General features: G+C 43.2%; 1 protein-coding gene across 1 annotated transcript in view; it reads right to left on the bottom strand.

The window, feature by feature from the left end:
* The window catches only part of LOC126336559 (uncharacterized), a 100,502-nt gene extending 98,416 nt beyond the window's left edge, over nt 1-2,086 (bottom strand). Inside the window, exon 1 of the mRNA XM_050000407.1 lies at nt 1,761-2,086. Coding sequence (XP_049856364.1) covers nt 1,761-2,050 — 290 coding nt within the window. The 5' untranslated portion in view covers nt 2,051-2,086. The remainder of the gene's footprint in view (nt 1-1,760) is intronic.
* Between the last annotated feature and the right edge of the window lie 24,369 nt (nt 2,087-26,455).

Raw genomic sequence — 26,455 nt, 5'->3', positions numbered from 1 at the left:
GCCCACCTACATAGGGAGAAATGACTATCGTGATAAAATAAGAGTAATCAGACAATGTAGGCTTTCACGGCCGGTATCGTCTTCACTTAATACTTCCGGGATGATATCCCTTTCTGAATACTAACGCGAATTCTTTACAGACGAATGGAAAAACTAGTAGAAGCCGCCCTCGGGGAAGATCAGTTTGCATTCCGTAGAAATGTTGGAACACGTGAGGCAATACTGACCACAAAAGACTTATCTTAGAAAAAAGATTAAAGAAAGGCAAACCTACGTCTCTAGCATTTGTAGACTTAGAGAAAGCTTTTGACAATGTTGAATGGAATACTCTAATTACGAAGGTGGCAGGGGTAAAATACCGGGAGCGAAAAGCTATTTACAATTTGAACAGAAAGGATATGGCGGTTATAAGAATCGAGGAACATGAAAGAGAAGCAGTGGTTGGGAAGGGAGTGAGACAGGGTTGTAGCCTCTCCCCGATGCTATTTAATCTGTATATTGAGCAAGCAGTAAAGGAAACAAAAGAAAAGTTCGGAATAGGTATTAAAATCCATGGAGAAGAAATAAAAACTTTGAGGTTCGCAGATGACATTGTTATTCTGTCAGAGACAGCAAAGAACTTGGAAGAGCAGTTGAGCGGAATGGACAGTGTCTTGAAAGGAGGGTATAAGATGAACATCAACAAAAGCACAACGAGGATAATGGAATGTAGTCGAATTAAGTCGGGTGATGCTGAGGGAATTAGATTAGGAAATGAGACACTTAAAGTAGTAGAGGAGTTTTGCTTTTTTGGGGAGCAAAATAACTAATGGTCGAAGTAGAGAGGATATAAAATGTAAACTAGCAATGACAAGGAAAGCGTTTCTGAAGAAGAGACATTTATTAACATCGAGTATAGACTTAAATGACAGGAAGTCGTTTCTTAAAGTATTTGTATGGAGTGTAGCCATGTATGGAAGTGAAACATGGACAATAAATAGTTTGGACAAGATGAGAATAGAAGCTTTCGAAATGTGGTGCTACAGAAGAATGCTGCAAATTAGATGGGTAGATCACGTAACTAATGAGGAGGTACTGAATAGGATTGGGGAGAAGAGAAGTTTGTGGCACAACTTGACTAGAAGAAGGGATCGGTTGTTAGGACATGTCCTGAGGCGTCAAGGGATCACAAATTTAGCATTGGAGGGCAGCGTGGAAGGTAAAAATCGTAGAGGGAGACCAAGAGATGAATACACTAAGCAGATTCAGAAGGATGTAGGTTGCAGTAGGTACTGGAAGATGAAGAAGCTTGCACAGGATAGAGTAGCATGGAGAGCTGCATCAAGCCAGTCTCAGGATTGAACAACAAGAACATCCCATTCTGCCCCGTGGGTGGTTCGGAACGGGAAATATGAAAGACTTTCTTTGAAAAATTGTAAAAATGCAAAATATACTGTTTTAAGTGATTTTAAAATAAGGTACATTAGGTTACACTACAAGGTGTTTTTTTATCACTTTAAGAAGTGTCTCCTTGTGTTGCCTTATTTTGTAGAAATTGTTAAACATTAAGTATCCCGTTCCGCCCCGAGTTCCGCTAATTGAGAAACTGCGGAACAATAATGTAAATACAGAAGAAAGCATCATTTCGAGTTATAGGATTCCTTCCATGGACGTTTGAATAGCGAATGCGCTTATCACAATGTCTACAATGTAACGGACGGCGGCTCTTCAAGAAAAACATAACTGCCGTGGAACATTTTGGTGGGAGTAACTTGACAAACCTGCAACAGCAAGCAGCAGACTTCCCAGAGGTGTGCCTCGCGCGGCGGAGGAGCGAGCAGCTAATGCAAGGCGTCCAGTGAGCGGCGGTCGTGCGACGCTGTTGAGTGGCGCGGCCGGACTGTCCGGCCACGCGGTCCCACCTCCCGCTATAGGCACGCCGAACACCCCCCCCCCCCCCCCCCCCACCCGCCACCTCGCAGAGCAGACACCTAGTCGACTCCACGCAGTCAGCTGATCGGTCCGGTTCGAGCCGCCGGCCGGCACCCTTCGACAGGAAGCGCGGTTCCATCCAGATTCTCCACGATATTTCCAGCCGCGCCGGAAAACACTGTGCTGCGGCGGCTCGGCGTAGCGTTCCCGCTACGGTCGTCGATAGCTTGCGTCACCGCGCCGCGCACAAAAAAGGCTGCCATGTCCCGCGGGGACGATACGTGTATCGCCGTATTGGCTGATCGGGGAAAAGAGGCGAAGGTCGCATCCACGAGGGGGCAACCGACGCGAACTGGATTACGGTGGAAACGGTAATGCTGAACTAGTGTCAGCACTCGCTGCGCGAGAGGCGCTGGTGCGCGGTCGAGAGGCACAAACAACGCGCTAAGGAGCAGACGTGTCGCTGAGGTCTGAAAAATTGTCTTGTCTCGTTTTGCGCCGCCCAGTGGAAGCTTAGGCTGCAGATGATACAAACACTGCTCGGTGTCATTATACAGGGTGTTACAAAAAGGTACGGCCAAACTTCCAGGAAACATTCCTCACACACAAATAAGGAAAAGACGTTATGTGCACATGTGTCCGGAAACGCTTAATTTCCATGTTAGAGCTCATTTTAGTTTCGTCAGTATCTACTGTACTTACTCCATTCACCGCCAGTTGGCCCAATTGAAGGAAGGTAATACTGACTTCTGTCCTTGTGTTGACATGCCACTCATTGCTCTACAGTACTAGCGTCAAGCACATCAGTACGTAGCATCAACAGGTTAGTGTTCATCACGAACGTGGTTTTGCAGTCAGTGCAATGTTTACAAATGCGGAGTTGGCAGATGCCCATCTGATGTATGGATTAGCACGGGGCAATAGCCGTGGCGCGGTACGTTTGTATCGAGACAGATTTCCAGAACGAAGGTGTCCCGACAGGAAGACGTTCGAAGAAATTGATCGGCGTCTTATGGAGCACGGAACGATCCAACCTATGACTCGCGACGGGGGAAGGCCTAGAATGACGAGTATACCTGCAATCGACGAGGCAATTCTTCGTGCAGTTGACGGTAACCCTAATGTCAGCGTCAGAGAAGTTGCTGCTGTACAAGGTAACGTTGACCACGTCACTGTGTGGAGAGTGCTACGGGAGAACCAGTTGTTTCCGTACCATGTACAGCGTGTGTAGGCACTATCAGCAGCTGATTGGCCTCCACGAGTACACTTTCGCGAATGGTTCATCCAGCAATTTGTCAATCCTCATGTCAATGCAAATGTTCTCTTTACGGATGAGGCTTCATTCCAACGTGATCAAATTGTACATTTTTACAATCAACATTTGTGGGCTGACGAGAATCCGCACGCAATTGTGCAATCACGACATAAACACAGATTTTGTGTGAACGTTTGGGCAGGCATTGTGGGTGATGTCTTGATTGGGCCCCAGGTTCTTCCACCTACGCTCAATGGAGCACGTTATGATTTCATGCGGGATACTCTACCTGTGCTGCTAGAACATGTGCCTTTACAAGTACGACACAACATGTGTTTCTTGCACGATGGAGCTCCTGTACATTTCAGTCGAAGTGTTCGCACTCTTCTCAACAATCTCAACAACATATTCAGTGACCGATGGATTGGTAGAGGCGGACCAATTCCATGGCCTCCACGCTCTCCTGACCTCAACCCTCTTGGCTTTCATTTATGGGGGCATTTGAAAGCTCTTGTCTACGCAACCCCGGTACCAAATGTAGAGACTCTTCGTGCTCGTATTGTGGACGGCTGTAATACAATACGCCATTCTCCAGGGCTGCATCTGCGCATCAGGGATTCCATGCGACGGAGGGTGGATGCATGTATCCTCGCTAACGGAGGACATTTTGAACATTTCCTGTAACAAAGTGTTTGAAGTCACGCTGGTACGTTCTGTTGCTGTGTGTTTCCATTCCATGATTAATGTGATTTGAAGAGAAGTAATAAAATGAGCTCTAACATGGAAAGTAAGCGTTTCTGGACACATGTCCACATAACATATTTTCTTTCTTTGTGTGTGAGGAATGTTTCCTGAAAGTTTGGCCGTACCTTTTTGTAACGGCCTGTATAGGGTGAGTCTTATTACCTCTTTAAAAACTCCCGGAGGGACGTACACGACGCTGAGACAAGTAATTTGATATAAAACACCTGTGGCAGCAAATGTCGGGAAATCGCCCAAAAATAAATCAGAAATGTTGAAGATGCGACGTCTCCAGAAAAAGTACGTCGCCAAATGTGCAGAGGTTGGCCTTGCGTGTGAAGGGATGATTGAGCGATGCAGTACTTCCAAACGGTGCAAATTTCTAACACCTTCCGTAAATGTCTTTTGTTGTAAACGTAGAAGCTGCAAAATTATTTTCCTCGCTGTGATCAAGTAAAAGCTGTTCTTATTTTGTCTTTCTTGTCCTTTGTCCCTTCTTTTTTTGTGAACAAATATTATTTATGGCTGTACCTTTACATAACAGAAAAACTTTCTCCGTGTCATTCTCAATCTCAGCCATACGACTATGGAACGCGCTCCACCGCGATCTGCGAATTTTCCAGAACCACTCAACATTCAAAAGGGAACTCAAAACTAACATATTAGGGACGGTATAGCCACCATTGTTGTGCCGCTCTCATCTCTTTCTTTCTCCTCTCCATCATACCTTCGAATTTTACCATTCTATTTCTCTTCCTCTAACCTAGCTGCCTCGTCTGAATCTCCTTCACCCCATTTCATCGTCTTATGTCTCTGCCCGATGTGAATAACTCACAAGCTGCAAGAACATAACGAGAAAATTCCCAACTAGCAATAGGACTGACATTCATAAAAGAAAAATACGTTTACTTTCATATACATAGTCATTACCATTATTATTATTCTTGATTGTTATAATTTTTATTGTTATAATTATCCTTCTACTACTGTTATAATCTCTATTTTTTCTTTAACATTAATACTGTATAACACATGGTACGTTCATAATGTTCTGTACACACTGAGTATGCCTGGTTAGGTGTAAAAGAGAGTCTGAAGGCCCTAATCTTGCCAGGTAAAATAATGCATAAATAAATAAAATAACTAAATTTAGTAATGAAAACGTACATCATTTACTGGTAACGACGCAACTTGGGAACTTTACACTCATTTACTTGCAACGCAATACGGTAGGTTGATGAATAAAATAATAATTCTTATCTCCATGTAAACACGCAAGTGTCTAATGCAATGAAACAAATAGACTGCCTTCCAGATGCAAGACTCGAACCTTGAGCCCACAACCATTGACTTAGATTGCGACGATCAGGTGCGAGAGACCGAAAGACTCAACCGCGGCACGTGCGGTGGCGAGGTACGTCATCTGGTGACGTCAGGTTTTTAACATTTGTCACCCACTTTTGGGGTATTTCACGACATTTGCAACTCCATATGAAATTATTTGCCTCATTGTTATCCACGTCCCTTTGGAGGAGTTTAAACATTAAGAATAATCACCCTGTGTCGAAAACATCTCTATCAGTTAACTAACTAGTGGCAGCATTTATTTACAGGCGACTTAGGAATTTTTCCCATTTATCTTAACTGTAGCTGTTTCGGGGGGGTTGGGGGCGAAGGTTCTTTATTACAGTGGTGAAATCATGTGCAGCGCTTGGTTGCACCGAAGAATACGTGAAAATTGCTGTAAGAATACAAACAGTATTGTGACAAGTTTTTCGATATTAAGTCAGTGAATGTAGAGACTGAAGCTAATATGTGATATCGTTACCAAGCAGATGCGGATTATCTTCTGTTTGAATTTATCTTTGTATAAGTGAATTCTGTCAGATAAAGCAAAGGACCATGAAGAGCAGCTGAACGGAATGGACCGCGTCTTGAAAGGAGGATATAAGATGAACAACAACAAAAGCAAAACGAGGATAATGGAATGTAGTCGAATTAAATCGGGTGATGCTGAGGGAGTTATATTAGGAAATGAGACACTTAAAGTAGTAAATGAGTTATGCTACTTGGGGAGCAAAATAACTGATTATGGTCGAAGTAGAGGGGTATAAAATGTAGAGTGGCAGTGGCAAGGAAAGCGTTTCTGAAGAAGAGAAATTTGTTAACATCTAGTATAGATTTAAGTGTCAGGAAGTCGTTTCTGAAAGTAGTTCTTCCCTTCCACTCAAGATAGCAATGTCATCAGCGAATCATATCATTGATATCCTTTCACCTTGAATTTTAATTCCACTCCCGAACCTTTCTTTTATTTCCAATTGCTTCCTCGATGTACATATTAAACAGCAGCGGCGAAAGGCTGCATCTTTGTCTTACACCCTTTTTAATACGAGCACTTCGTTCTTGGTCGTCCACTCTTATTATTCCCTCTCGGCCCTTGTACATATTGTAAATGACCCATCTCTCCCTATAGCTTACCCATACTTTTTTCAGAATTTCGTACATCTTGCACCATTTTAGGCTGTCGAACGCTTTTCCAGATCGACAAATCCTATGAACGTGTCTTGATTTTTCCTTAGTCTTGCTTCCATTTTTAACCGCAACGTCAGAATTGCTACTCTGGTGCCTTTATCTTTCCTAAAGCCAAACTGATCGTCATCTAGCGCATTCTCAATTTTCTTTTCCATTCTTCTTTGTATGATTCTTGTAAGTACCTTAGATGTATGAGCGACAGTTCTCACATTTGTCAGCTCTTACCGTCTTCGGAATAGCATGGATGATGCTTTTCGGAAATTCAGGTCGTATGTGGCCAGACTCATACATTCTACACATCAACATGAATAGTCGTTTTGTTGCCACCTCCCACAATGATTTTAGAAATTGTGATGGAATGTTATCTATCTCTTCAGCCTTATTTCATCTTAGTTTCTCCAAAGCTCTTTTAAATTCTGATTCTAATACTGGATCCCCTGCCTCTTCTAAATCGACTTGTATTTCTTTTTCTATCACATCAGATAAATCTATCCCCATAGAGGCGTTCAATGTAATCTTTCCAGTTATCCACTCTCTCCTCTGCATTTAGCTGTAGAATTCCCGCTGCACTTTTAATGTTACCAACATTGCTTTTAATGTCACAGAAGGTTGATTTGACTTTCCTCTATGATGAGTCTGTCCTTCCGACATTCATTTCTTTTTCGATTTCTTCCCATGTTTACTACAGTCTTAGCTTCCCTGCACTTCCTATTTATTTCATTCCTCAGCGATTGGTATTTCTGTATTCCTGACTTCCCAGGAACATTTTTGTACTTGCTCCTTCCGTCGATCAATCTTCTGTTACCCATGATTTCTTCGCAGTTACCTTCTTTGTACTTATGTTTCCCTTCCCAACACCTGCATTCGCCCTTTTTAGAGATGTCCATTCCTCTTCAACTGTACTGCCTACTGAGCTATTCCTTATTGCTGTATCTATAACCTTAGAGAACTTCAAGTGTATCTCGTCATTCCTTAGTACTTCCGTATCCCACTTTATTTGCGTATTGGTTCTTCCTGACAAATGACTCAATCCTCAGCCTACTCTTCAACACTACTACATTGTGATCTGAGACTATATCTGCTACTGGATACGCCTTACAACCCAGTATCTGATTTCGGAATCTCTGTCTAACTGAAATCTTCCCGTATCACCCGGCCTTTTCCCTAGTATACCTACGCCTCTTGTGATTCCTGAACAGAGTTATTCGCTATTACTTGCTGAAACGTGTTACAGATCTCAATTAGTCTTTCTCCTTTCGCATTCCTTGTCCCAAGCCCATATTCTCCTGTAACCTTATCTTCTACTCTTTCCCCTACAACTGCATTCCAGTCCCCCATGACCATTATATTTTTACCCCCCTTTACACACTGTATTACCCTTTCAATATCCTCATTATTTTCTCTATCTCTTTATCTTTAGCCTGAAACGTCGGCATGTATACCTGAACTATCGTTGGTGTTGGTTTACTACCGATTCTGATAAGAACAACCCTGTCACTGAGCTGTTCGCAGTAACACACTCTCTGCCCTACCTTCCTGTTCATAATGAAACCTACTCCCATTGTACCACTTTCTGCTGCTGTCGGTATTACCCTATACTCATCTGACCATAAATCCTTGTCTTCTTTTCACTTCACTTCACTGGCCCGCACTGTATCTAGTTTGAGCCTTTGTACTTCCCTTTTCAGATTTTCTAGTTTCCCTACTACGTTCAAGCTTCTGATATTCCACACCCCGACTCGTAGAACGTTATCCTTCCGATGATTATTCAATCTTTTTCTCATGGTAACGTCCCCCTTGGCAGTTCCCTCCCTCGGGGACTATACTGAATCTTTCGCCAGTGGAGAGATCATCATGACACTTCTTCAGTTACAGGCCACATGTCCTGTGGATACACGTTACGTGTCTTTAACGCAGTGGTTTTCATTGCTTCCTGCGTCCTCATGCCGTTGATCATTTCTGATTCTTTCGCCTTTAGGGGCAGTTTCCCACCCAGAGGACAAGAGAGTGCCCTGAACCTCTGTCTGCACCTCCGCCCTCTGTGACAATACCGTTGGCAGAATGAGGCTGAAATCTTATGCCGGAAGTCTTCGGCCGCCAATGCTGATTATTAATCGAAATTTACTCAGCGGCGGGATTCGAACACGGGACCGAAGACGTTTTGATTACTGATCAAAGACACTACCCCTAGATCATGGGTGCGCGGTGTAACAACCACATTAATGTAATAAATGCTCAAAATGATGTCCTTCAGCTTCAATGCATTTGGCAGTACGCGTAACGAAATTCCTCTCACCAGAGAGTAGATCGCCTTCAGTAATTGTCGCACATGCATTGGCAATGCGCTGACGCATGTTTTCAGGCGTTGTCGGTAAACGTCGATACCAAATATCTTTCGGTGTTCCGCAAATGAAGAAGTCCAGGTTTGTAAGGTCCGGTGAATGTGCAGGCTATGGTACGGTGCTTCTACGTCCAAGCCATCTGTCATTATATATTCTATTTGATACCGCTTCAACTGTACGCATGCTATGTGCCAGACACACATCGCCAATCTGTCATGAAGTGAAACATCTTGTAGTAGAATCAGTGAATATTAATTAAGAAATCGACACACATTGCACCACTTAGATTGCCATTAATAATATAAGAGCCAGTTAGATATTCTCCCATAATTCCACACCATACGTTAACACGCCAGGGTAGTTGATGTTTCACTTGTCGCAGCCATCGTTGGTTTTCCGTTGCCCAATAGTGCATATTATGCCAGTCTACACGTGAATGACGCTTCGTTACTAAATAGAACTCTTTAAAAAAGCGGTTATCGTCTCGTAATTTATTTTATGTCCGGTGTCAAAAATTTATACGACGTTCAATCACCATGCAATACCTGGTGTATAGAAATGTGGTACGGGTGACATGTGTGATGACGTATAATTATCAAAAACGACGTCTTTGAAATTCCCGAGTCTCGCTCAGTTTGTCTGCTACTTGTATGCGGGTTAGCCACAACTGCAGCTAAAACACTTATTTTGGCTTCTTCGTTTTCTGCAGCTCTTGACTGCGTCTTCTTCTTCGGCTGAACACTTCCGGTTTCTTGAAATATACACATCAAAAAAAGTTTTGCATCAGCTCGGTTCCGAGACTTTCGGAAACTATACAGAAAATTGGAATAGAGGTCGACATAAACATCTTTCCGCCCTTTTTATTGCTCATGAAAACCACACATTGCACATTGCATGTTGTACCACCATACAGTGAGACCTTCGGAGGTAGTGGTCCAGACTGCTGTTCACACTGGTACCTCTAATACAAAGTAGCACGTCCTCTTGCATTGAAGCACGTCTGTATTCGTCGTGGCATACTATCCACAAGTTCATCAAAGCACTGTTGGTCCAGATTGTCCCACTCCTCAACGGCGAGTGGGTCACGTCCATAAACAGCCCTTTCAATCTATCCCAGGCTTGTTCGGTAGGGTTAATGTCTGGAGAAAATTCTATTCGAGCGTTGTCGTTATCCTGAAGGAAGTCATTCACAAGATGTGCACGATGGGGGAGCGAATAGTCGTCCATGAAGACGAATGCCTCGCCAATATGCTGCCGATATAGTTCCACTGTCGGTCGGAGGATGGCATTCACGGATCGTACAGCCATTATGGCGCCTTCCATGACCACCAGCGGCGTACGTCGGCCTCACCTACTGCCACCCCAAAACAGCAGGGAACCTCCACCTTGCTGCACTCGCTGGACCGTGTGTCTAAGGCGTCCAGCCTGACCCGGCTGCCTCCAAACTCGTCTCCGACGATTGTCTGGTTGAAGGCACATACGACACTCATCGGTGAAGAGAATGTGATGCCTATCCTGAGCGGTCCATTCCGCATGTTGTTGGGCCCATCTGTACCGCTCTGGATCGTGTCGTGGTTGCGAAGATGGACCTTGCTGTGGACGTCGGAATTGAAGTTGCCCAACACGCAACCTATTGCGCACAGATTGAGTCGTAACACGACGTTCTGTGGTTCCACGAAAAATATTGTTCAACATGGTGGCGTTCCTGTCAGGGTTCCTCCGAGCCATGATCAGTACATGGCGGTCATCCACTGCAGTAGTAGCACTTGGACAGCCTGAGCGAGGTATGTGATCGACAGTTCCTCTCTCTCTGTATCTCCTCCATGTCCGAACAACATCGCTTTGGTTCACTCCGAGACGCCTGGACACTTCTCTTGTTGAGAGCCCTTTCTGGCACAAAGTAACAATGTGGGCCAGATCGAACCGTGGTATTGACCGTCTAAGCATGGTAGAACTACAGACAACACGAGCCGTGTACCTCCTCCCTGGTGGAATGACTGGAACTGATCGGCTGTCGGACCCCTTCCGTCTAATACCCACTGCTCATGCATGCTTGTTTACATCTTTGGGTGAGTTTAATGGCATCACTGAACAGTCAAAGGGACTGTGTCTGTGATACAATATCCACAGTCAACGTCTATCTTCATGAGTTCTGGGAACCAGAGTGATGCAAAACTTTTTTGACGTGTGTAAATTAACTATACGACGAAAAGTCCGAACACTTGGATGATGCCGGCCGGAGTGGCCGTGCGGTTCTAGGCGCTACAGTCTGGAGCCGAGCGACCTCTACGGTTGCAGGTTCGAATCCTCCCTCTGGCATGGATGTGTGTGATATCCTTGGGTTAGTTAGGTTTAAGTAGTTCTAAGTTCTAGGCCACTGATGACCTCAGAAGTTAAGTCGCATAGTGCTCAGAGCCATTTGAACTTTTTTGAACTTGGATGATGTTCGTCAGGGTAAAGATAAACATACATAGCATAAGTTTGTTGGGCATTTTGATCAACATTGCCATAAACACCATATCTGCCTTTTCTGCGACTGTTAAACGTTCCATCTTAACAAGATTGTGTCTTCCTCGTAATTATTACGACTGAACAAACGTATTAGCATTCCTAGTTTAAGTAATAAATTGCAGGCAGAACTATTTGCGTTTCTACATTTGACAGAATATTACAGTGCCATCCATCACAAAGCGAAACAAATGTTCCAAATCAAACATTCCTAAAATGGTTCAAATGGCTCTGAGCACTATGGGACTCAACTGCTGTGGTCATCAGTCCCCTAGAACTTAGAACTACTTAAACCTAACTAACCTAAGGACATCACACACATCCATGCCCGAGGCAGGATTCGAACCTGCGACCGTAGCAGTCGCACGGTTCCGGACTGCGCGCCTAGAACCGCGAGACCACCGCGGCAGGCAAACATTCCTATTTATATACTTATTATACGAATATGTAATAAAATTGGGGGTACCTATTTAAAAGAAATGCTTTTTTTATCAGTTGGACCTATGGGAGTGCCATCTAGTGGGCCATCCATAGCGCTATTTGTTTTCTTCCGTCACGATCGAATGCATTTATTCTTCTATTTTTTTCGTTTAGGGCTAATTTCGTGAGGTATTTCGCCCGGTAACTATCAATGGACCACCCTATATATATATAACCCGTGTCCGTCCGAATTTTCATTAGATTATTGTGTAAAAGTTTGAACTAAGTCGATTCAAAACGTTTTGGCTTTTTGATAATAACGTTTACCCTTTATATATTACATGTTTATTTGCATGTTACATATATTAAGAAAATAGACATATGAAATAACGCACGTATTAGAATGCAAAATTATGTCAAAATTTCGAGGCAATAGGTGAAGAACTTTAGAATATTTAAGGATTTGAACAAATGAAAATTTACAATATTAAGTATATAAATTCCGCGTGGAGCATCCTATTTACAAAGCGTTTGAAAATTTTGCAGCAGATGCCAGATATGATGGATCACTTCATGTGGATCAAGTTCACTGATAGTTCTGGGAGACGCTCTGCGTCTCATTGTTATAAGTTATGCCAGTGGAAGGTGGTAGGTCGTTGGCAACTAGGATGTGCGTATACAGTCTGTGTTGCTTGTGGTCTCGTCCTCTGCTCTGCGTGAAAGAGGGCAGGTCGAACATATGTTTCGCTTCTAAATTATCTTTCAGTGCTTAGAACCACTAATTATTAAGATTTTCTTGTTGAAAATTACAGGGTAGATGGTATGCAGAGGCCACACACCTGCTTAAGAGACCCTGCTAGTTTGATGAACTCCCGTCGTCCCAGGGTTGGTGAAATTAACAGAAAAACGCGTAGCGTCGCCGGGAAGAGTCACAAATGTTTTACTTTTATCAAACATAGTTCCTTATGAAGTAAGCTGTAGCCCCTAGACGATAATTGCAAAGACTTCCAAACACCTTGTATAAACAAGGTGTAAAAAAGTACGTGTACAAATTTTTTGCGTGTTTGGAGGACAAGCAAGAGAACATTTTTATATTTTTTTTTGTCACCAAAATGTCACAGGCACAGCGCTACCCACCGTATGATCCCCGATCATTTGACACTAGACATGTTCATAGACAGTCTTGAAACTGTTGTGTGATGAATATTATATCTGAAATGTTGTTGAACTCCTAAATATTTCTTTTTGTAGCGAGGGGACATTAAGTGTTTTGTGTACAAGACACAGATAAACACTCCAGAACAGCTGGTTCAAGGAAACGCCTGTTTGTTTTGATCCTGTTAGATAGTCATTAGAACGCAGATGCCAGCTGTGCATTGAGGTAACCGGACGTCGTTTTCAGCGACATCTCTATAACAATATTCATCACATGGCAGTTTGAACACAATCTCTGATCGTCAAAATTTTGATGACTCCCTCGAGAGAAAACGGTGCATCTGTGACGTTTTTGCTAGATAACAAAGTTTTTCTTTTTATTTCCTCTAAACACTCTAAATTTTTTTGTAAGCAAGTGAAAGCTGTTCTTATTTTGCGTATTTCCATATCTCCCTCCTTTTTTATTTACAGACTTGTTTTAGTAAATAAAACGTAAGTCAGTTACTGGTAGTGACGCAGTTTGGAAGTTTATACTCATTTACTTGTGGCACAATATATTAGTATATATATATATATATATATATATATATATATATATATATATATATATATATATATATATATTGCATACAAGGTGATTCTTATTAACATTTAAAACCCCTAACGACTTAGATGACACCGAGACAAGTAATTTAATAGGAAACATATGAGACCGAAAATGTCAAGAAATACCCGAAAAGTCGATGACAAATATTGAACATGTGACGTCACCAGGTTATGGACCTTGCCACATGTGGAGAGGCTGGACATCGCTCCTACAGGCTACGCCTTTGTCAAGCATCTTTTGCAAATGTGATCTGTAGTATACCTAGAAGCTACAAAATTATTGACCTCCCTGTAACGAAGCAAAATGCCACTGGTAACACTGGTTACTGACAGATTGCTGAAGTTGAGCACTTTGGCGCTTGGCTAGCACTTGGTTGAGTCACAGTACGGGTCTGCCGAATGCTGTTGGCTAGCGGAGTGCGCTCTCCCCTTGTGAGGCCAATTGAGGAACTACTTGATTCAGAAGTAACAGCAACGGTCACGAAAACTAGCAACAGCCAGGAGAGTAGTGTGCTGACGACGTGGCTCTCTGAGTCTGCATGCGATGACTCCTCAGGGCTGAGGATGAGACGGCGGCCGGTCGGTAGCGTTGGGCCTTCAAAGTCTGTTCGGACGGTGTAGTTGTTGTAACCAAGCGAAAGCTCTTCTTATTTTGTGTGCTTTTCCATCTTTCCCTGGTTTTTTTTTTTTTTTGTTTACATACTTTATTTAGTAACGAAAACGCATGTCAATTACTGGTAGCGACGCAGTTTGGAAACTTATACTCGTTTACTCATACTCATTAACTTGTGATGCAATACGTTAGCTTTAAGTTTTACTGTACTTTGCAATAAACAATCAGAGATTGCGAGGCCAGTAAAGAAAATTAAAAATATTACGTCATTGTAAAGAAATAATAGTCTAACACAATTCCAAAAAAAAATATTTCCTGTCACTCACTCGAACCCTCAAAATCACCTGCTATAGTCGCACACGTAGGCCAGAATCACAGCAACGTGAATCCTTGACTTGTGTTTGCGTCATCGCGTGTGGCACAGCGATAGGCTCAACCGCTGCACGCGTGGCGAGGTACAGCATCTGTTCAACATTTCTCATTCATTTTGCGGGTATTTCCCGACATTTGCGGTTGCATGTGCCTTATAACTAAGATGACAAATCTTACCTCTTAATATCGTGGCTAGTCTCTTTTTGCCCGGTGTGATGGTGCAGCTCGACATGGCATGGACTCAACAAGTCTGAGGTCCCCTTCAGAAATATTGAGCCATGCAGTCTCTATACCCGTCCACAATTCCTGAAATGTTGCCAGTGTTCGATTTTGTGCACGAACTGACCTCTGGATTATGTCCCATAAATGTTCGATAGGATTCATTTCTGGAGATCTGGCTGGCAAAATCATTCGCTCCAATTATCCTCAATATTTTTCAAACCAATCGCACACAATAGTGGCCCATCTACATGGAGATTATGATCGATAACAATTCCGTTGTTGCTGGCTGCAAATGGTCTCCAAGCAGCCGAAGATAACCATTTCCAACCAATGATGGGTTCAGTTGGATCAGAGGACTCAGTCCATTCCACGTAAAGACGGCACGTACTATTATGGAGCCAGAACCAGCTTGCAGAGTGCCTTGTTGACAACTTGGGTCCATGGCTTTGTGGGGTCTACACCACGCTCTCACCTCACCATCAGCTCTTATCAGCTGAAATCAGGACTCATCCGACCAGGCCACGGTTTTCCAGTCGTCTAGGGTTCAACCCATACGGTCACGAGCCGAGGAGAGGCGCTGCAGGCGATGTCGAGCTGTTAGCAAAGGCACTCCTTTCGGTCGTCTACTGCCATAGCCCATTAACGCCAACTTTCACAGCACTATCATGACGGATACGTTTGCTGTACGTCCCACATTGATTTTTGCTGTTCCTTCAAGCAGTGATGCTTGTCGCTTAGCACTGATAAAACTACGCAAACGCCACTGATCTCGGTCGTCACTGCGTTGTCAGCAGTGCGAGGTTACGCCTGTAATTTGGTACTCCTGACTTGTGGCTCTCGTAATACTAAATGCGCTAACGATTTCCGAAATGGAGTGTCCCATGCATCTAGCTCCAACTACCATTCCTCGTTCAAAGTCTGTTAATTTCCATAATCATGACGGAAATGTTTTTACACGATCACCTGACTACAAATGGTAGCTCCGGCAATGCACTGCCATTTTGTACACTACTGGCCATTAAAATTGTTATAACAAGAAGAAATGCAGATGACAAACGGGTATTCATTATATATTATATTATACTAGAACTGACATGTGATTACATTTTCACGCAATTTGGGAGCATGCATCCTGAGAAATCAGTACCCAGAACAACCACCTCTGGCCGTAATAACGGCCTTGATACGCCTGGGCATTGAGTCAAACAGAGCTTGGATGGCGTGTACAGGTACAGCTGCCCATGCAGCTTCAAAACGATGCCACAGTTCATCGAGAGTAGAACTGGCGTATTGTGACAAGCCAGTTGCTAAGCCAACATTGATCAGACGTTTTCAATTGGAGAGAGATCTGGAGAATGTGCTGGCCAGGGCAGCAGTCGAACATTTTCTGTATCCAGAAAGGCCCGTAAAGGAGCTGCAATATGCGGTCGTGTATTATCCTGCTGAAATGTAGGGTTTCGCAGGGATCGAATGAAGGGTAGAGCCACGGGTAGTAACACATCTGAAATGTAACGTCCACTGTTCAAAGTGCCGCCAATGCGAACAAGAGGTGACCGAAACGTGTAACCAGGGGCACCCCATACCATCACGCCGGGTGATACACCACTATGGCGATGACAAATATACGATTCCAAAGTGCGTTCACCGCGATGTTGCCAAATACGGATGTGACCATCATGATGCTGTAAACAGAACCTGGATTCATTCGTGCATCCACGTTCGTCGTCGTGTACACCATCGCAGGCGCTCCTGTCTGGGATGCAGCGTCAAGGGTAACCGCAGCCACGGTCTCCCAGCTGATAGTCCATGCTGCTGCAAACGTCGTCGAACTATTCGTGTAGATGGTTGTTGTCTTGCAAACGGCCCCATCTGTTGACTCATGACTCAGGGATAGAGATGTGGCTGCGCGATCCGTTACAGCCATGCGGATAAGATGCCTGTCAGCTTGACTGCTAGTGATACGATGCCGTTGGGATCCAGCACGGCGTTCCGTATTACCCTCCTGAACCCACCGATTCCATATTCTGCTAACAGTCATTGTATCTCGACGAACAAGCAGCAATGTCGCGATACGATAAACCGCAATCGCGATAGGCTACAAGCCGACCTGCATCGAAGTCGGAAAAGTGATGGTACGCACTTCTCCTCCTTACACGAGGCATCACAACAACGTTTCACCAGGCAACGCCGGTCAACTGCTGTTTGTGTACGAGAAATCGGTTGTTAACTTTCCTCATTTCAGCTCGTTGTAGGTGTCGCCACCGGCGCCAACCTTGTGTGAATGCTCTGAAACGCTAATCATTTGCATATCACAGCATCTTCTTCCTGTCGGTTAAATTTCGCGTCTGTAGCACGTCATCTTCGTGGTGTAGGAATTCTAATGGCCAGTAGTGTAGCTTCTGCACGCGATACTGCCGCCATCTGTATATGTGCATATCACAATCCCATGAAGAATCACCCTGTTTAGAACGTTGAATATGATCATACCTATTGGGTATCACACTTACCGATAGAGTCTCTTGGACTATAGATTCATTAAGTACTGGTGCAGTCCTGCAACCGTTCACAGAACTGGCGAATGGCGTCATCAGATATGCCGCTTGAAGCTGCTTCCACCTGTTGTCAATTTTAGTGATGGGGCGTCGCCGGTACTACATGCTGAGAATCGTAAATGACACTGCCTACCAAGCTACAGCTATGTCATTGGAGCAGGTCAGTGGCAAAGTCAGCTGACAGACATAATGCAGCTTATATTGTGTTGTGTCATAATTGGAAGAAAAACTCTATCTCACGTGGTATAATCAGGAACGAATTGGATCATGAATAGGATATTGCCTCAACTAAGAGCATGCTTTCACTTTTGAGTTAATGGTGACTAGTTTGGATCGATTTGTCGTATTTGTTCGTTTTCAAATCATTACCTCCTTTAAGTATACACCACTAGTCAAAATGTAAAAGACATAACAACATAAAAAATGAAAAAATCCGGATGAGTGCGAGTAGGGCTTGGGCAACGAGTGTTCCGTTCTGACTTAATTACGGCTATGACAGCGCCTGTGGCTGCAGTCAGTATAGATAGTGCTAACGAACATAATTTTGAATATTATACAAACCAAATATTCAATTTTAAAGCCTCCTGTTATGAATTTTATAAAGGTTTTAGAGGTTATTAGAAGTACTTTTTTAAACCAAATATGGCTTAAACATCACAATTTGATGAATTTAAGACAAATTGTAGATGTGTTAAAATAATCTTACTCAGTGCAAAAAATTTTGTCTACTGTTATGCTATATCGTAGGTGTAGATGATGCAAGTAATATGTATAATTTATTTACTCACGTTTTTGTCATATATTGAAAGATGCACTCTTAGTGGTACTAAAGGAGAAATTATAAGATGCATACGATGACACCACCCAAGAATAAATGATGTACGCAGATGCCGCCTCTCAAACAATTCGAGCCACTTTTTCCTAACAAGTTCCTCAGACTGTAGCAGTTAGTGGCATCAAGGGGGCAAAATTTATTCAAATGTGAACTCTTGAGAACAGCTCGAAATGTGTAATTGTTATACTATGACATTATTTCATTAATTACGCGCAAACGACTCGGGTATGCTATAACCACTGTGATGAACCAAAGTTATTTTTACATACAGAATGCTAAAATACTGTATACTTTAATATTTTGCATTCCAAATTTTGGCTAATGATGAAGTTTTGATGTAGATAATGGTCTGAGAAATGGACTAATATTTCGAAACTACTCACCATTAAATCAAATATGAAGGTAACAGAAAGAAATAGTACAAAGAAGAGAATATTTCCTTGCGTGTTGAGAAAGTGCTTACTCCTGTTGTCAGAATACACAGAGCAAGCTTCGCTGAAGGTTGCCGTTACTGAAAAAGTAAAAATATATTATTCGTATTGTTCATAGACTCTCGCATTTAGTATTTTTCTGATGACTGACACTCGCGTTGGTAGTAGTTTATCTCTCGAGCCTAGTGAGGCCTGATAGTCAGATGCGTTGTTGTATAACAACCACTGACCCCGTTATACCACGAAAAGTGTTATAGCGTCCATCCTTTTGTACATAGTGATGTAGTGAGCTGTAATGTGATTTATAGCGTGAAAAGCTGAATATCTGTGTTAGTACAGACGATTATTTCAAGTCACACAGATTACGTCGTTGAGTGTATGCAACGTCTTGTCTTGTCAGTAAAAGTTATTGTTGTATTACGAGAGTGTGCTACATTGTCCGACGTTGCTATACCTGGCGAATCTACACTGTACGAAAGTCAGCGAAGTAATCACTTTCTACACAAGCCGCAAATCTTCTCAAAATGTCTTTCTAAACGACTTAGAACTGCTTTGAACACACTTGAGTTCCATCACCGTTGCAGACCAATTCACGTACCGTAAGCGTGAGCCGCCGAACCTCATCACACTCTTGAGATAATCTCTCTCGAGGCTCACTACTCGAATAATACTCGGATACTCAACTCAAATTCTAAAAGGACAAGCCCAGCTGCTTCGTAGTTATCATCTTTGCCGAACGCCGCACCTCAGCAGTCGGCCGGGTGTAGTAAACTCGCCGACTTGACAGACATAGCTTTCTTCGACCATCAGGTGTCACATATCAGCAACATTTTAAAACAAAAATATAAGACAATTATACAGACAAATTAACAAAAGCTTCATTCACTGGAAACATTAAAGTCGATGATACGATGAGGCAATATGAAGAAGTGATGCGCTTTTTCGAGTTGAAGGCCTTTGCCGCATTGCACTTTATTCATGATCCATTCAATCTCTTTTTCTTGTCGACATGTATTTATTTCAATCTTGTGTATCACATTGGTCCCTTATCGATACATTTCTTCTCTTCTCCCTTATGGCTATTCCTTGGATCTGTCTTAGTTCCTTCATTTCGATTACAGTTAAGCTTTGTTTTAACTTTTCCGTTTCCCCTCTAGTTTTTGCAGCATAAAATCATAAAATACTGGTCCATGTATTTTCAGTAATCTGAGTGACTGGGACAAAGTCATGGCACCAAAAATATCCCCAAAATGTTGTGGAAGCACGTCCAGCTTGAACTACAGCGTCGATACATTGCGAGTTAAACATCTCTTTGGAGCGTCAGTACTCTCTGCGCCTTGCATCATTTAAAAGCACGCAAAGTAGCGTCTTATCTGACGACACTACAGTCAGTTGCTGACCACTTTTATGTTCAGTGTCATTTTGCGAGATAATCGACGCGAAATGTCCACCGCATGCAGTTCCCTTCCCAATGTTCTCCCGGAAACTGGTTGAGATGGATCTGTGTACACTGACAGTATCAATTTTCGTCGGGTTTCAAACCAACATGTCGTTGACAAGGCACGACACTTGTTTGCATTCCTTGTCACTTATGATATTTCCTCGACCACCGTTCTTATGCCCCTATTAGATCGTTCCGAACGGTGCATCATTCCCTGTGATCTAGTTGATCGTTGGTACATCATCAAATTGTGTGTCTTCGTTGATAGTGTGGTTATGGGGAAGTCGAAACACATTGGTTCCTTTCTTTCGTTCTGTCAAGGCTCCACATCGACCAGCGTTATCCCACTAATTCCTCACAACCTGCTGTCACAGACACACCACTTCAGTGCCATGGCAGCGGTGGTGGATCGCCTGAGCGCTTGGTACCAGTTCCACACCATTTACGGCGCTTCTAATCCACTAGCCAACCCTCTTGAGAGGGTGTCTAATACTTTACCCTTTGCGCTTCGATGATCATATTACGAGCGTTGTTCAATAAGTAATGCAACGGGTCTTTGTTCTCGACTAGTTTCGGTTGCAAAATGCGGAATTTTCCGGACATCGTGGTACATTCTCGCTTGACCCCCTAAAGCTTTATGAAGAACAGATAGAGGTCAGCGCTACATGTTGCCCTCAAAATAGCGTCTGTAACGAGGTTGTGTACCAAGCACAGAGCTGTCACTGAGTTTCTTTTGGAGGAACACCAGAGCATCGTAGAGATTCATAGGCCCTTGCAGTATTTCTACGGAGACCTGATAGTGAACAAAAGCACGGTGAGTCGTTGGGCGGAGTGTTTGTCATCATCGCAACAAGGTCGCGCAGTCCTCTCCGATCACTCACGTGCCGGTCGGCCCTCAGGAAATCGAAGCAACGACTTCAATATGTTCGTCACCCCAATAATTCAAACTATCTACTCCTTCTCCGTGACAACGCAAGGATTCATTCTGCGGGAATCAGTACGTGGATGATGGAGAGCTTATTGATGCAGCTAGTAGACTGGTACCATGCGGGCACACAGACATTGCTAGTAACATGTGGTAAGGCCATCGCATTGAATGAAGATTATGTTGTAAAATAAGGTTTTGTAGCCAAAAGAGTGGGGTGTAATATGGTGTTTGGGATCCTGAATAAAATCAACCTGCTTTCAGAAAGATGTGTGTTGCATTTCTGATTGAACGCCCATAAATACACTAAATTTCAAAGTGAGATATATACGAGGGTCGGTCAAAAAGTAATGCCTCCCATTTTTTTTCTACTTAAAAAAATTAAGTTAGGTGAAAAATTTGAATTGGGCGCCATTCCTCAAACCTTCTTCTGCAATCCACTGCAGTAGTAACTTTCTGTGTCAACAGGTGGCAGCACAGCAGAAGTTTGTAAGATGGCCGACATCGATGTTCGTTTGAGACAGCGTTGTGTGATTGAATTCTTGAATGCAGAAGGTGAAACGCCCATACGCATTCATGAAAGACTGAAGAAGGTGTATGGTGTTGTGACAGTGGATGTCAGCACTGTTAGACGATGGGTTCGTCGTTGTAAGGAAGCTGAAGGGCAAACACCGGTGACTGACGAAAAGCGGAGCGGCAGGCCGGTGAGTGCAGTGACTCCACACAACATTCAGCAAGTTGATGACATCATTCGTGGTGACCGTCGGGTGACTGCAGATGAAGTGTGTCGCATTATTTCTCTTAGTAAAGGCAGTGTGATCACGATTATTAAACAATTGGGGTACTCAAAAGTTTGTGCACGGTGGGTTCCAAGAATGTTAACCGATCAGAATAAAGAGGCAAGGAAAACAATAGCCTCCCAACACTTGCAGCGCTTCCGTTTGGAGGGAGATGAGTTTCTGAAAAAAACTGTGACCGGGGACGAAACATGGGTGCATTTTTTTGAACCCGAATCAAAGAGGCAGTCAATGGAGTGGCGTCACACAAGCTCGCCGAGGAAGAAAAAATTCAAAACTGTGCGATCGGCAGGGAAAGTTATGGCAACAGTTTTCTGGGATACAGAGGGTGTGATTCTGGTTGATTTTTTGGAGCAGCGATGCACAATAAATTCTGTTCAATACGTCACAACCCTCAAAAAACTTAAAGCACGTCTTCAGCGAGTTCGCCCAACAAAATCAATGGCAGATGTTCCTCTTTTGCATGACAATGCAAGACCACACACCAGTCGTCACACCTCTGACGAGATTGTCAAAATTGGATGGGAAGTTTTGCCTCATCCCCCATACAGCCCTGACCTGGCACCATTAGACTTCCATCTGTTCGGGCCACTAAAAGAAGCTCATCGTGGGATTCATTTTGAAGATGAGGAGGCCGTCAAAACATCCGTGCGTCAATGGCTTAGGAAGCAGAGCTGTGATTTTTACCGTGCTGGGATACATGCCCTTGTTCAAAGATGGACCAAAACTGTACAGATGGGCGGAGATTACATTGAAAAATGACAAAATGATCCTCAATGTTGTGGTTTTCAACCTATGTAATTGCATTTAAATTTCCTGACAATTAAACGTAGAAAAAAAATAGGAGGCATTACTTTTTGACTGACCCTCGTATTACATGCTTTCTGATTAACAACTGATAGCAACTTAACAGAATAATTCGTCATGCATTGTATAATGGAACAGATCACACTTATAAATAATATTTCTAAATCCAGAGAACAGTTCTGACTGATCGATTCTCTAAATATAGATTCCATATGTTGGTTTTTTTTTCAAAGCATGCCTTCGGACTGTACATATAACTAAATTTTGTAATTGTAAGAAATACTATAACAATCGAAGACTCTCTCATTCTTCCAAACTAAATCGTTGGGCACCTGATACTTCGTACATGAATCGTCCGATACCATTTTTCGTCGAATTCTCTTGATCTTCAGGTTTTGTTCAAAAACTCTACTTTCCTTTACTTTAGTCCTTGTAGATTAAAACTGAAGAAACTGCAAAAAGGTGGGAATCTAAGAAGATGGGACCTGGATCAACTGAAAGAACCAGAGGTAGAACAGAGTTTCAGGGAGAGTATAAGGGAACAATTGACAGGAATGAGGGAAAGAAATACAGTAGAAGAAGAATAGGTAGCTTTGAGGGATGAAGTAGTGAAGGCAGCAGAGGATCAAGTAGGTAAAAAGACGAGGGCTAGTAGAAATCCTTGGGTAACAGAAGATATATTGAATTTAATTGATGAAAAGAGAAAATATAAAAATGCACTAAATGAAGCAGGCAAAAAGGAATACAAACGTCTCAAAAATGAGATCGACAGGAAGTGCAAAATGGCTAAGCAGGGATGGCTAGAGGACGAATGAAAGGATGTAGAGGCTTATCTCACTAGGGGTAAGATAGATACTGCCTACAGGAAAATTACAGAGACTTTTGGAGAAAAGATAGCCACTTGTATGAATATCAAGAGCTCAGATGGAAACCCAGTTCTAATCAAAGAAGGGAAAGCAGAAAGGTGGAAGGAGTATATAGAGAGTCTATACAAGGGCGATGTACTTGAGGACGATATTATTGAAATGGAAGAGGATGTAGATGAAGATGAAATGGGCGATACGATACTGCGTGAAGAGTTTGACAGAGCACTGAAAGACCTGAGTCTAAACAAGGCCCCCGGAGTAGACAACATTCCATTGGAACTACTGACGGCCTTGGGAGAGCCAGTCTTGACAAAACTCTACCATCTCGTGAGCAAGATGTATGAAACAGGCGAAATACCCTCAGACTTCAAGAAGAATATAATAATTCCAATCCCAAAGAAAGCAGGTGTTGATAGATGTGAAAATTACCGAACAATCAGTTTAATAAGCCATAGCTGCAAAATACAGACACGAATTCTTTACAGACGAATGGAAAAACTAGTAGAAGCCGACTTCGGGGAAGATAAGATTGGATTCCGTAGAAATGCTGGAACACGTGAGGCAATACTGACTTTACGACTTATCTTAGAAGAAAGATTAAGGAAAGGAAAACCTACGTTTCTAGCATTTGTAGACTTGGAGAAAGCTTTTGAGAATGTTGACTGGAGTATTCTCTTTCAAATTCTGAAGGTGGCAGGGGTAAAATACAGGGAGCGAAAGGCTATTTACTATTTGTACAGAAACCAGATGGCAGTCATAAGAGTCGAGGGGCATGAAAGGGAAGCAGTGGTTGGGAAGGGAGTGAGACAGGGTTGTAGCCTCTCCCCGATGTTATTCAACCTGTATATTGAGCAAGCAGTAAAGGAAACAAAAGAAAAGTTCGGAGTAGGTATTAAAATTCATGGAGAAGAAATAAAAACTTTGAGGTTCGCCGATGACATTGTAATTCTGTCAGAGACAGCAAAGGACTTGGAAGAGCAGTTGAATGGAATGGTCAGTGTCTTGAAAGGAGGATGTAAGATGAACATCAACAAAAGCAAAACGAGGATAATGGAATGTAGTCGAATTAAGTCGGGTGACGCTGAGGGAATTAGATTAGGAAAAGGATTAAAGTAGTAAAGAAGTTTTTCTGTTTGGGGAGCAAAATAACTGATGATGGTCGAAGTAGAGAGGATATAAAATGTAGACTGGAAATGACAAGGAAAGCGTTTCTGAAGAAGAGAAATTTGTTAACATCGAGTATAGATTCAAGTGTCAGCAGGTCATTTCTGAAAGTATTTGTATGGAGTTTAGCCATGTATGGAAGTGAAATATGGACGATAAATAGTTTGGACAAGAAGACAATAGAAGCTTTCAAAATGTGGTGCTACAGAAGAATGCTGAAGACTAGATGGGTAGATCACATAACTAATGAGGAAGTATTGAATAGTATTGGGGAGAAGAGAAGTTTGTGGCACAATTTGACCAAAAGAAGGGATCGGTTGGTAGGACATGTTCTGAGGCATCAAGGGATCACCAATTTAGTATTGGAGGGCAGCGTGGAGGGTAAAAATCGTAGAGGGAGACCAAGAAATTAATACACGAAGCAGATTTAGAAGGATGTAGGTTGCAGTACGTACTGGGAGATGTAGAAGCTTGCACACGATAGAGTAGCATGGAGAGCTTCATCAAACCAGTCTCAGGACTGAAGACGACAACAACAACAGTCCTGTTTTGCTATGTCATTACTCGTTTTATATGCATATGATTTACACGAAAAAGAGGTTGACTCCTAAAAGGTAATATAGAAAATAAAAAATTATAAAAAATCTGAATGTTGTCAAAAACAAAGAAAACATTAATTTCACTGAAAATAATTATACTCAGAAACATATACACTGGTCAGCCATAACATTATGACTACTGATCTACTATCGATATAAACTTTTCCAGGCGATACCAGCGTCTCCTGTGGAGGAATAACTACTAGTTGGGCCCACGCAAGGCTCGTGTAGTATCAGTGAGCATGCAGTCCGTGTGTATATTGGTGAAGGCGTGCGATCTATCTGAGTTCGAACAAGGGCAGACTATGATGGCCTGAAGGCTCGGCACGAGCATTTCGCGTGTTCGGGGAGTGCTATGATGAGTGTCTCCAACATGTGGCTGAACCGTGGTGAAACCACGCACAGACGTCATGGGGTTGGTCGGCCATCCCTGATTATAGATGTCAGACGTCGTAGGCTGGGCAGACTGGTAAAACAGGACAGGTGGCGAATTGTGACGGAACTAACATCAGACTTTAATGCTGGACGAAGTACAAGTGTGTCTGAATACACAGTGCTACGAAGACTCCTAACGATGGTCCTCCACCCATGCATGTGCCAATGTTAACACCGGAAGATTGGCAGCTACGACTCAAATGGACACTTGACCATAGATACTGGACGTTGGTGCAGTGGCAAAGCACTGAATGGTCTGACTAAAACCGATACTTTCATCATGCCAATGGAAGGGAGCGAATCCGTCGTCCTCCAGGAAAACAATCCTTGGCACCCATACTGCGGGACGGATAGAAGCTAGCGTCGGCTCCATTATGCTCTGGGGAACATTCACGTAGGCATCCATGGGTCCAATGGAGCTTGTGCAAGGTACCAAGACGGCCAACGAGAATCGTACACTGGCTGCAGACCACATACACTCCTTCATGACGATCATGTTTCCCGACGGCAGTGGCATTTTTCAGTAAGATAATGCACCACGTCACAAGGGCCAGGAGTGAGATGGATTGGTTCGCCGAACACAGTGGCGAGTTCCACTTGATGTGCTGCCCCCGTAACTCGCCAGATCTGAACCCGATCGAACACATCTGGGATGTAATGGAATGTGGCCTCAGAGTTCATCGCGTCCCTCCCGGAATTTAGGGGAATTAGGTGACTTGTGTGTGAGGAGGGCAACGGCCTTGCCGCAGTGGATACACCGCTTCCCGTGAGATCACGGAAGTTATCGCTGTCGGGCGTGATCGGCACTTGGATGGGTGACCATCCAGACCGCCATGCGCTGTTGCCATTTTTCGGGGTGCACTCAGCCTCGTGATGCCAATTGAGGAGCTACTCGACTGAATAGTAGCGGCTTCGGTGAAGAATAC

This window comes from Schistocerca gregaria, chromosome 2 (genome assembly GCF_023897955.1).
Source record: "Schistocerca gregaria isolate iqSchGreg1 chromosome 2, iqSchGreg1.2, whole genome shotgun sequence".
NCBI lineage: Eukaryota > Metazoa > Arthropoda > Insecta > Orthoptera > Acrididae > Schistocerca > Schistocerca gregaria.
This window is presented reverse-complemented; position numbering and strand designations above follow the sequence as displayed.